At 42.3% G+C, this 12,993-nt stretch overlaps 1 protein-coding gene across 7 annotated transcripts in view; it reads right to left on the reverse strand.

The window, feature by feature from the left end:
- LOC133502021 (anoctamin-1-like) overlaps window positions 1-12,993 on the reverse strand; it is a 199,870-nt gene that overhangs the window by 74,333 nt on the left and 112,544 nt on the right. For all 7 annotated transcript variants that reach the window (XM_061822299.1, XM_061822297.1, XM_061822296.1 and 4 more), the window contains 2 exons: window positions 11,380-11,480; window positions 4,638-4,780 (listed from right to left, as the gene is read on the reverse strand). In XM_061822299.1, coding sequence (XP_061678283.1) covers window positions 4,638-4,780; window positions 11,380-11,480 — 244 coding nt within the window. The remainder of the gene's footprint in view (window positions 1-4,637; window positions 4,781-11,379; window positions 11,481-12,993) is intronic.

Here is a 12,993-nt window from a genome sequence, read left to right on the forward strand (position 1 = left end):
GAAAGAATTTGTAGTGAAAACTTTGAATGCTTATTTTTGGAGTTGGTCGGGGGTCTTGGAACGGATAAGGATATTTACATGTAAAATGTGCTTCCACATACAAAATATTCACGTTACAAAATGACTTCCAGAACGGATTAATTTCGTAAGTAGAGGTACCACTGTATAGGCATATAAGTGCTTTACTGGGTACCCATTTGAGTGATAAAATCATAATGAAAATGATAAGAAAAACAAGAAACAAGAATGCTAAGCGAGAGAGCCAGAGGTGAACATGTATGGAGACTCCGTGCTTGTTCCCATGCAGGAAGACTGAGGGTATGGAGGCTTTGCAGAGAATGTGTAAGCAAATACAAGTGCTGGCTGGCTGATCTTGACTCAGCGCTTGGATTTCTAGGATAGTGGGTTGTGATATTGGGGACATTGGAGATGTTTTGATGAGATTAGAGTGACTTGTGGCATGTCTGATCCACAGGAAGTTGGTTATTCATGCGTTGGTGATAGCCCAAGTGGTGTTGCGAAAGCACAAGGAAGGAAAAGCGTCTGTTTTGTTGTGAATGCCTCACAGGAGGTGAGCACACTGTGTATGTAACGGTCCCACTTGAATAGAAGAGGGTGGAGCACGGTCTGAAGTGTGCCCGGCTGGAACAGTGGATTGGGGTCCCATGGAGAGGAAGACTTGGAAAGAGGGTTAGGGTTAGGGCTTTTACTGTTCGCCATCTCACAGGTGACCACCTGGAGTTATTACCAGGGGGCCTGGTTACCAATCCGCATTTATTCATTTATTGCATCCAATTATTCAATGCCCACAGACTTCCCGGACCCAGAAAGAGGGGTACTTTCAATAGGTGAGGAGGAGATGGGAGGGTCCCGAGGAGGGAAACACAAGATAAATAAAAAAATTAAATAAACTAAAAACATTTTTAGTCCAAACTTCAGTCTCCAGAGTGCTTCCTGCACCTGCTGCCCAGAGACAAAGGGAAAATACTCTTCGGGGGCTTTTTGGCTTTTTGAGAATCTACTGTACTTACTGATAAGTTGTTTGACATGTAGCAAAAAATATATATACCGAAAACTGAAATAATCTGCTTAGATACATTGAACTGCTGTTATTTTTAACACTACTGTAGCAAGCACATCACTGCAAAAACAGCACAGATTCATCTATTCTTCCATTTTTTCAGAATGTCCGCAGATGGGTTTGCCAAATTGTCAGAACCACACAGTGAGCTTTGAATAAATTAATGGTCACTTTATTATTTGTGATGACTCTATTTATTCTATGAAGGGTCTGTGTAGACGACTCCCTGTGAAGGAAAACTATTTCCATGCCTTTTCTTGGTGAACCTGTCCTTTTGAGTACAACTTAGAATTTGGTGAGCTTGAGAACCTACTCCAGATAAAAGGATGAATTGAGAGCTCGTCAACTCAGAACAAATTGATACGCGAAGTACATTACTGCAAACACAGCACAGATCCATGTGTTCTTGTAGTCCATTTTTGTAAACAAAACCCAGATGTCCTTAGTTTGGTCTCACACTTGGTAAACCTTCTCCTGCTTTGGCCCATGAGACATGCAGTACATTTGACTGGTGCGAATGCTCTGATCAACACACAAGTGACACTGTCTGCAGAGGGCCAAGCATTAATGGTCACACACACTTATTGTAATGCGACAGCTGATCCACCAAGAACATGACAGCTCTACCAATAGAAAGCCTTTACTGTCATTACATGTTGCAGGTATAATGCAAGTTCCAAGTTTGTGTTATCAAGAATAAAAAAATGAATCATAAAAAATAATTCAATTAAGTTAAGCAAAACAAGACAAAGTTAAGGCTGCTCAGTGGCACAGCTGTAGTGCGTTGGCCTCAGATTTTTGAGGACCTAGATTCAAAATCTGCCCTCCCTCATTTGGAGTTTGCATGTTCTCCCTCTGCCTGCATGGGTTTTCTCCAGGGCCTCTGGTTTCCTCCCACATGCTAAAAACATGCACGATTTGGACACTCTAAATTGCCCCTAGGTGTGATTGTGAGTTGTTTGTCTCGCTGTGGGCTGCAATTGTTCAGGTTGTAGCCCACCTCCTGCCGATGACAGCTGGGACTGGTTCCAGCACTGTCACAACCCTCATGAGGATAAGCGGCTCAGAAAATGGATGGATGGAAGAATAAGTTATGCTATGCAAATGACAGTAAATGATGTTATATGTAAAGTTATACCAGAGTCCGGAATGTTTAATCTGTTTTTTATTTTTTTCAAATTACAGCAAAATACTCTAGAATGAGTGTTGGTGTTATTGTGAGTTCAGTGTAATTATGGATGATCTGAGTTTGTTTGTTCTGCTCCTGACACACTAATCGTCCCTCCCAGACGGCAGTAGTTTGATTGATGTGGTGGGTGGTTTTGGTGTTGTCACCCATGATTGCCTAGGCTCATCAGAGGAAGGGGGACAGGAAGGTATTCTTTAGGGTGGTCATGGGAGGGGACGGCCAATGATTTCTGGAAGAGGCTTCAAAGGAAATATGAATAGGATTCATTCTTTGAAGCCTCTTCTATTTTGCCACGCTGCAGTGAGACAACCGCACTGTGAAGCAATACATTGGAGTGCTTGCGATGGTCCAACTAAAGCAGCTTCTGTAAGATATTGGTTTTCTTGAGCACCCCTAAGAAGTGCAGATGCAGCTTTGCCCTATTGTTGACAGCCGAGGTGTTTCCAGACTGGGAGAAATACAAAGAGGTCACAATGCCAAGGAAGATGAAGGTGTAGTGTGTTCCCCAAGTCGACATCATTTACCCCATTTATGAGAACAACCTACTTGGTATCAGTGCCAGACTGAGACTTATATGATGCCATGGATTTTATACCTTTCAACCCAGATTGGATGTCACAACTATAATACAGTGATACCTCTACTTCCGAAAGTCTCGACTCACGAAAGATTCAGGTTACTAAAAGCCTGCCTGGAAAATAATTTTTGTCTCTAGTTATGAAAGAAATTCAGGATACGAAAGGAAAAAAATGGTGCTGGACTCAACCGAACCTAAACATTGTGTAATATATCTTGATTTGAAAGCGGTGCGATAGAGCTGCTCTCCCATTGGCCACTGCTGGAGCACTTTCCTGGCATCACATTGGCGAGAAGGGATGTCAATCTTTAGCCATGACACACATCCTGTCTCTTGGTATGTGTGGCGGAATACAGCAGCTCCCCGTATTAGCTAGCACGTAGCCTTCTCCTGTCATCACATCCCTCCATTGGCTCGGAGCAACAATAATCTGATTTTTTGGGGTGAGGGGGTGAAGTCCGTCTTTACCTGTGACATACTTCCTGTATGTTCATCTCCAAATCCACTGTCATACGCTCCCGCACACTCGAAAACTTCTTGCCGGATTTATTCATCTTTTTTCCCCATGAGGCCAGTGCCATCATGCTGCTGGCATGTGGCCTCATGCTGCTGCTGCTCGACTTGAGAGGTTCGAAGTTGACGTTCAACCTGAAGTTGAGGAAATGTTTTCACTGAGAAAGGCTAAAGAGGACATCGACGAGTTGGTTCACCACAAGGATCTTTCAACGGAGAAGCTAGAACGCTGGAGGCAAAAGACACGACAATGCAGGAGCAGTTTGCTGCTTAGAGGAGGAGACAGCCACTATTCTGTCAGCCAGAATAAAAGACGTGTTGATGAAATTCCTTGACATTTCCGAATTCATTCAAAAGAATCATCCGGAAAATCTGTAAACTACTGTAGTCGGGCTATCGCTCATTTCGATGACGGTTGCACATTCCCGCATGATTATTAAAATCTGTCAAAGGCAACCATCCTTGGATTGGTACACCACAAAACATTGAAAGTTAATGTTTGTTTTGAATTTATAGTTTGTGGAATTTATTAATTTTAGTGGAATTAAGTTGTGTGCGTGCTTCTCCCTCTGGAGACGCCATGATGCCTTTTTGCTCACCATGCACTCAATGCCAAAGGTAAATGAAAATAATTTTGTATTATTCTTTACATCATGGACACTTTGAAAGCTTATGTTTTTGGGCTTGGAACGGATTGTGTTATTTACATGTAAAATGCGTTTCTACTTATCAAATTTCACGTGACGAAATGATTTCCGGAACGGACTAGTTTCATAAGTACAGGCTACACTTTGTAGTGTGTTATTGGCAAACTTCAGGACAAATTGGCTGGAGTTGGCAGATCTTCAGTCGATTCAGTATTGGCCACAATACACACCTCGTGGGGAACACATGCTCAATGTTCAAAAGGAGAAGATGGAGGGATCCAGTTTGAGTGTTTGGGGTCGGTCAGAAAGAAAGTTCTGGGAGGAGTCTCACGTCAGCCAGATTACTGACCATGATGTCAGACAATTTTGTTCAAGGCTGAGCCCTAGTCATTATGAGGTATTGTCCCTCGGAACTGGGGAACTAGCACTCTTCAGCTATGAAATTAAAACCCAATGTCTCAGCCCTTTCATGTATTACAGGAAAAGTAATTCAAGATATAATGAGTAGATCACTAAATTTCATACTAAATAAGCACAACCACAAACATTTGGATATTCACTTAAGTTGTATTTACTAGAATTCATTTTGTTTATATCTTTGTATATGTATATTTCATATGAGGTACTCACTCATTTCCATATATTCAGGAGTTAGTCCTGAAAAAGGCTCCAGGAAGTGGTCGATTTCGTATCTCTGCAACTTTTTCTTCCTCTCTTCTTCCTGAAAAGTGCCCTGCTTTGACTGGATGTAGCGAATCAGCTTCTTTAGCTTGCTGAGGAATGTACAAATACACACACACTAAGATGGAGATACTGTAATTACCCATTTTATTTCAAATTCTTTACCGTTCAGTTGATTTTGTTTTACAAATAGATTTTGATCCGAAAAAGTTCAATTAGAAAAGTATAAGTAGAATAGGAGAAAGAGGCAATGAGTTGTCAGATAGGTTGCCATACCACAAATAGCAATGGAGCGAATTGATAACATTTGGGGTGTATGGCTTAAGGTTCATGTTTTCAGCTGAGCCACCAACTCTCAAATTGAACACCAGATGTCGCCAAACAAAATTATACTTGATTGGGTCACCAGCACGGCAAAGATCTCTCTGACAAATGTAGCCTACCCACTTAGCTTCTCATTGCATTGCATACGTATACCAAAGTCAGTAACCTTATATAAACCTGATTATTTTTCATGTTTTTGTATTACATACATATATCGGGGTTAGCAACCTTAAGAACCCAATTATTGTTATATCTTTGTATTCACATCTTATTTCTGATAAAAAAAAAAAAAGACAGTGACAGGATGCAGCTGTCAAGCCACACCTAACGTTTTTCAAGACGGTTCCAGCATCAAGTTACTGAACAGGAAGCCCGTCACCCTCGAATGACCACGCAGGATGTCGGCAAGCAGAAATAGATTTCAACTATTTTTCCACTAGACTTTTAGCAGAAAATAAGATGCTTTGAAACAGCTTTGTGAAAAGAATATCACCTGTGTATGGCTGTCTCTCTCAGAGTTAATTAAATTTGCCCTTTTTTCACAGGGTCTCGTGTTTATTTTCCAACATATTTATTGGACTGGGCGAAAGAACTAATGGAAAAGCAAATGTTCCATTTGCATTATTGTTTTTTTTTTTATCTGATCTTCCCTAAAATCCCTGTAATCAAAAACATAAATCTGTCTTCCTAAATTTGACAAAATAACTCTAAAATGATGTTGCAAAATTATGACTTTACTGTCAAATGATCTGGGCATGCATGCTGAAAATGCTGAAACCACAAATACCACAACAGTAGCCTGGAAAAATGGCTGCTATTTCGTCGAGCATTTTACTTAATGTCATCTGGTATGACACGTTTCCTAGCAACACAAAAATACTCACAAGGTCTGCTAAAGAAACTGCTATGTACTATCTCCTGGTCTTGTTCAATGACTCATAATCAGAATCAGAATCAGCTTTAATGCCCAAGTATGTAACAACACGCAAGGAATTTGTCTCCAGCAGTCAGTGCCGCTCTGGTACGACATTTATGTTGAGTATGGAGAAAAATAACAAATAAACTCACAAGAACGAAGACAAATAGACATTCAATTAAGAGCGAACTATTCCTTATAAGAGTCCCAGTTGTCCAAAAATGCAGCCTTCTAGCATTTCAAGCAGTTAAGAGTGTGTCTACTCCCAACATTATGTCAAGTTTATACAGAGTGCCCTGAACTGTTGTTGATTCACCGCTATGGACCATTGCAATGACAATTGTTTGAATGGTGCAGTTTAAAGTGACGAATCTCAAAGATCTTAAACAAGCCTCTAGAACTGTGTAACGTACCAATTTGCTTCAAATGCTCCAGAATCATACCGGTGCCAAAAAAGTAGCAGTCTCAGGTCCCAATGACTACAGGCCCAAGTCTTGAAAAACAGTAGGTTTGCTGATCATGAATTTAATGACTTCATTTCAAGAGGGGAAAAAAAAAATTGATTGCCTGCTAGTTTTCTTTTGCATTGATCGGTAGCGCCAACACGACAAGAGGAGCTGGAAGAGCAGGTGGCCAGGATGTGGAGAGTCAGAAAGGATCCTGGCCACTCTGGTCCTAGTACGAGTGGTGTGCGGGTCTTAGGCGGGTACTGTGGTGATGGCAAGCTGATCAATAGTTCTGATTGTCCGGTGTAGTTGGAGATTATCCTTTTTTGGCAGCCCCAAACCAGACTGTGATCGAGGTACACAGTACTGAATCAATGGAAGCTGTGTCGAACTGTCTCAGCAGCTCTTGTGGCAGGCCATGCTTTCTCAAAGACCGCAAGAAGTATGTCCTTTGCTGGGCGTTTTTGAGGATGGAGTTGATGTTTGTCTCCCCACTTCATGTGTTGTAAGTCTCTAATTCCCAAGTACTTGAAGATCTTGACGGATGACACAAGACAGTTGGACGGCGTGATGGGTAACTGGAGCGAAGGATGCCTTCTGAAGTCCACAATAATTTCTACTGTCTTCAGAGTGTTCAACACCAGGTTGTGTTGGCCACACCAAAGTTGCAGTTTTGCCACTTCCTGTCGATATGCAGACTCACCACCGTCTTTGATCAGGCAATGACTGTGTCGTCATCTGCATACATCAGGAGTGAATACCTTGAGATACAGTCGTTCGTGTAGAGCGAGAAAAGCAGAGGGGAGAGGACACAATCTTGGGGTGCCCTGATGCCAATGGTGCGTGTGGATGAGTTGGTGAACCCCGGCCTCAACTGCTAAAGTCCAGATGGGGACCTGTGGCACTCTTGAGGTGGTCCAGCACAAGGCGTTTAAAGGACTTCTTGACCACAGATGTCAAGGCAACATGCCTGTGGGTCATTAAAACCTGAGACTGCTGCTTTTTTGGCATTGGTATGATGGTGGAGTATTTGTAGCAGGTTGGTACTTCACACAGTTCTAGAGACCTGTTGAAGATCTTTGTGAAGAAAGGAAATTGTTCGTTCCTGTAGACTTTGAGGCAGGATGGGGACTCAAGGTCTAGGCCTGGCAGTTTGTTGAGCTTTTGTTGTTTGAACATTTGCTCATGCCCCATTCATGGATGGTAAACAGCGGAGTTGGAGATGTTGAAGTAGACGGTGGTGCTACTTGCTGAGTGTGTGAAGTGAAAGTGTCCTTTTGAAATCTGCAGGACAAGCTGTTCAGGTTGTCAGGCTTTTTCCATCCAAACCTATCTCCTGTATCTTCCTCTCTAACACCAACTGCCCTCATGTCTTCCCTCACAACATCCATCAAAACCCTTCTACCAATATACTCACTATCTCGCCTCTGGACATGTCAAACCATTGAAATCTACTCTCTCAAACCTTGTCTCCAAAGCATCCAACTTTGACTCTCCCTCCAATGAACTAATTTCTAATCCTATCCAACCTGCTCACTCTTAGCGAGAACCTCAACATGTTCATTTCTGCCAGCTCCAGTTCTTCTTCCTGTTGTCTCTTCAGTGCCGCGGTCTCTAATCCATACATCATGGCCAGCCTCACAACTGTTTTATAAACTTTGCCCTTCATGGAAGCAGAGACTTTTATGTCACATAACACAGCAGACACCTTCCGCCAGCTGTTCCAACCCGCTTGGACCCGTTTCTACACTTCCTTACCACACTCACCATTCCTCTGGTTTGTTGACACCAAGTATTTGAAGTCATCCACCCTCGCTAAGTCTTCTCCCTGGAGCCTCACTCTTTCCCCTCAACTTTTTTACTTCGGCTAATCTTCATTTCAGTGCATGCCTCCATCTTTCCAACTGTTCCTCCACCTGATCCCTGCTTTCACTGCATACCACAATATCATCTGCGAACATCATGATCTAAGGGGTTCCAGTCTAACCTCATCTGCCAGCCTATCCATGACCGAAGCTAACAGGAAGGGGCTCAGAGCTGATACCTGATGCAATCCCACCTTCACCTTAAATTCTTCTGTTCAGCCTACAGCAGACCTCACCACTGTTCTGCTGCTCTCATACATCTCCTGGACTATTCTAACATATTTTTCCGCCACACCATACTTCCCCATGCAGCACCACAGTTCCTCTCTTGGTACTCTGTCATAGGCCTTCTCTAGATCCACAAAGACACAATGTAGCTCCTTCTGACCTTATTTGCACTGAGAAAGTTGCGTACACAAGGAATACAATTTGAAACGTCATTACACAACTAGACATGCTGAGGAGTATGAAAAATATCAGGAAGATGAGAGATCCAAGCAGGTTGCCAATCTTAAAACTGGTCTACTGAGGCAACAAGATTTTTTAAAAAAGCAACCAAAGAGAATAATGCAGCAAGTGACGGTAGCTATGTGGTCAGTGAGATGATTGTTAAAACAGGAAAGCCATTCACAAAAGGTGAATTTGTCAAAAAGTACATGTTACAGGCTGGAAATATTGTCTGTCCAGAAAGGAAATGTCAGCCTTTCTGCCAACATTGTGGCAGAGCGCATTTCCGACATGTCGAGTGACATTTATGATCAATTGTGTGAGAAAGCAAAATGTTTCAGTGTATATTCAGTCAATCTTGATGAAACCACAGACATCACAGACACTGCCCAGATTGCGATATATGTCCGTGGTGTTGATGACAATTTTGAAGCAATGGAGGAGTTGTTCACAGTAATTCCAATGCATGGTCAGACCACAGCTCAGGAGATATTTCACCATCTGTGTGATGCCGTTGAGAATGCCAGTTTGCCATGAAAGAGGATTGTTGGAATAACAACTGATGGCGCTCCATCAATGACAGGGGGGAAAAATGGATCGTGGTACTTGTTCAAAAGAAACTGGAAGAGGAGGGAGAGCAGGAGGCCATAGCTCTGCACTGCATTAACCGTCACCAGGTCCTTTGCAGCAGATGCCTGAAGTTTGACAATGTGATGTCTGTCATTGTGAAATGCATCAACCGAATCAGATCCAGGGGCTTAAAGCACAAAAGGTTCTGTAAGTTTTTTTTTTTTTTTTTTTTTATAGAGGAAATGGAGTCAGAATATGGGGATGTGCTCTACTTCACCAAGGTACGTTGGCTCAGCAGGAGAAATGTATTGAAGAGATTTTTTGAGTTGAGAGGAGAAGTGAAAGCCTTTATGGAGAAGAATATGGCAACCACTGGGATGTTGAGTCACTTTCACTAATTTGCGCTTTAATAAAACGCTCATAGCTCACTTTTTCTGACTTGTATTATCATCAAACAGATGAATATTATATGTAGTTTTGATAACAATACCTATTTTAAAATGTATATTTTGGTGTCAGTACCCCTTACTCCTGAAGAACCCCCCACACGCCTTCTCCAAGTCCACAAAACACATGTCGACTGGTTGGGTGAACGCCCATGTACCCTCAAGGATCTTGCTGAGGGAGAAGAGCTCGTACACGATTGCACGACCAAGACGAAAACAACATTGCTCCTCCTGGATCTAAGATTTAACTTCCCGATGGACCCTGGAGTATGATCCCTCTGTAGTCAGCACTCCTGCAACCCTTGTGAGCATATGCAGCAAAGAAAATTGATGTAAACATCCAAAGTCTTGATTCCAAACCAACAAAGTTAATATCATGGAGTGGCCAGCCCAATCCCTGAACCTTAAGCCAATCAAGAACATCAAACATTCTGTTTATGAAGCAAAACCAAGAAATGTAAGTGAATTGTGTAATGTCATAAAGGAAACTTGTCATGGAATAACAGCTGAATGTTGCCACAAAGTGCTTGACTCCATGCCACAAAGATGTGAAGCAGTTATTTGAGTTGAGTATGTAAAGTCAAAGGCAGACTGCCATCATTTTAACACACCGCTTTCAACAAATTGCCCAATTGGACAGCCTTAAGAGTGTGTATATCATGAAGCTGGGTCTTTCTGAGAGTCTACTGCACTTACTGGTAACGTCACACGTAGCAATAAAAAATATGCCTTGACAAATTGGACTGTTGTTATTTTGAGCACTACTGTATGGTGGCACGATAAAGCAACTGGATCGAGCATTGGCCTCACAGTTCTGAGGACTGGGGTTCAAATCCTGGTCCCCCTGTCTGGAGTTTGTATTTTTTATTCATGCTTGCGTGGGTTTTCTCCAGCCATTCCGGTTTCCTCCCACATCCCCAAAACATACATCAATTGGAGACTCTTGTGAGGATAAGTGGCTCAGAAAATGAATGGGTGTATCTATATGTAGATATATATATAAAAGATTTGTTTCAAACATTAATTCCCTGAATCATTCAGTACTTTTCATAAAATTCTTCAAGTGGGTTAATGTTCCATCCCTGAAGTTCACATTCACTCAACATTCATACGCTTTTGTTTTTCTTTGCATGACGTACACTCACTGGGGTGTGACAACAGGTCGCTCTAAAATGGACATACTAGCAGACTATCTGAAAGAGAGGTATAACCAGCTCGATAAGTGCACACTGCAATTGCACTGGGTAGGTCCTGTTGTGAATGAAGGTGTTCAAGTTTTTTTTTTTTTTTTTTTTTTTTTGTGGGCGTGGGACGGCTCATAGTGATACCCCCCAAAAGTAGGGAATCTTAAATGGTGAAAAACAGTATAATCCTTAATCCTCACATGAACTATATACAGTAGTTTTAAGTTTTTGGACTTTTCCAGCAATCACCTTTTGACATGCATCCTGGTTTTAAAAGCAAATATCTGGTCAGTATAATTTTAGTGCATGAATGTGTATAGTGACTGAATCGTTTCATCACCACAGTATTTCTGTAATTTACAGGGGGACAAAGGGGTTGACATATTTCTGCCGGAATTAATACATTTAGTCAAAATAGAAGTGCAGAAAATGTTTAAAAGGAAAATACATTTATCGTTCAAGGATGACCATTCAACATGTTATTCAAACTTACGGTATTCCAATCTCAAAAATGTTGTTCTGAATTAGTTGCTTTCCCAACATGGTGATACTCAGCTGAATACACAACTCCATCAGGCAGCCTCCATGAGTACACTGTAAATCAAGAATCAGGTTGTGAAACAGCAGGCTTATTCCACTTTTCAGTGTCAATTCTACAAAAAACATAAAAAAAATATTCATGTCATATATGTAATGATACAGAAATTCCTGAAAATTGATTAGTCTTTGGACTGTAAAGTTGCCAAAATGAAAAAAAAAAATCTATCACACAATGTTGGCCCGCCTTGTGACATAATGTAAATGGCAAATGGACTGCAGTTTATAATGCTTAATCGACACCTTCACAGTGTTCAAACACCTTTACAAAGCCTCACATTCACCCATCTACACACACATTCATAGGCCTGGGTCCCCAGAAAGCTGAAATTATGCTACTTTATATATCATTCATTCTAGACAACAGGGGCAAATGTACTTGCTCAACTCAACTCAGCCTCTAATGTAATTACATATTTTAAAGTTCATACAATTTTTTTGAAACAGGATTAAAAAAAAAATCTGAATTGTCTTTATTTAAAAGGTTTGTTCAAAACACACGAGGAATGTGTCTCTGGCAATTGAAGGTGCTCTAGAACGACAGATATTTTTTTTAGACAAAAAAAAAAAAACAACTGGTGAACGCCTACAGGAAAGGTTTGACCTCTGTAAGTGCAAACAAAGGCTACTGTACCTACTTACATGCTTATTTTCTTCACTGTAATTGTGTTCTTCTTTGGTGCCAATGTTCCTTCAATGCCTTCCTCGTCTCACTGACAAAATTAGCTCCACCGCCAAGCTACCTGACCGCCTCCTGTTCTTGCTTCCTGCTCACGCCTTGTCCCAACGGTCCACCACCTTGCTTTGGATATCATTACCCTAAGCCATTCTGCAATAAAACATTATAAATCTACTCCCTATGCCTCAGTCTACTTGTTGTCATAACCAGAACACGGAGTTGGACCCAAATGCACGACTCAGGAAACGTGGAGGCAGTTCAGGAAATATCTTTATTCAGTCCAGAGTCGGGAACCAGACAGGCAGTCCACGAGAGCAGCAGTGATAATGACGTCAGGCTTAGGGGCAGGTCAGGAGACAGGCAGGGGTCGGTACGCCAGGAGTCGAGATCAGATGAGAGGAAGTGCGGGAACGAGGCATCAATGGCAACAATCTGGCAAAGCCAGACCATCCGCTGGGTCCTATAAATACTGCAGGTAATTACTGGGGATGAGGCACAGGTGTGCGTCTCCTGTTGACTGCAGGTGTGTCAGGGCACCTGCACAGCCAGGGCTAGGACCGGCAGGATCATGACAATACCCCACCCCTTAACGGCCTGCCCCAGACATCACAGTCTCCACTGGGTGGGATGCGTTGAAGTCCCTAATGAGCTTGGAATCCACCACGAACCGGGACCGGTTCCAGGAACGGTCTTCCGGGCTGTATCCCTCCCAGTCCACCAAGTACTGGAACCCACTCCCTCTATGCCGGGCGGCCTCCATCAACCATGTGAGTGGGCAGAGGGGAATTGGCAGGAGGGACCAACGGAGATGGACCAGCTGGCCTGAGCAGG

The sequence above is a fragment of the Syngnathoides biaculeatus genome, chromosome 6, assembly GCF_019802595.1.
Source record: "Syngnathoides biaculeatus isolate LvHL_M chromosome 6, ASM1980259v1, whole genome shotgun sequence".
Classification (NCBI taxonomy): Eukaryota; Metazoa; Chordata; class Actinopteri; order Syngnathiformes; family Syngnathidae; genus Syngnathoides; species Syngnathoides biaculeatus.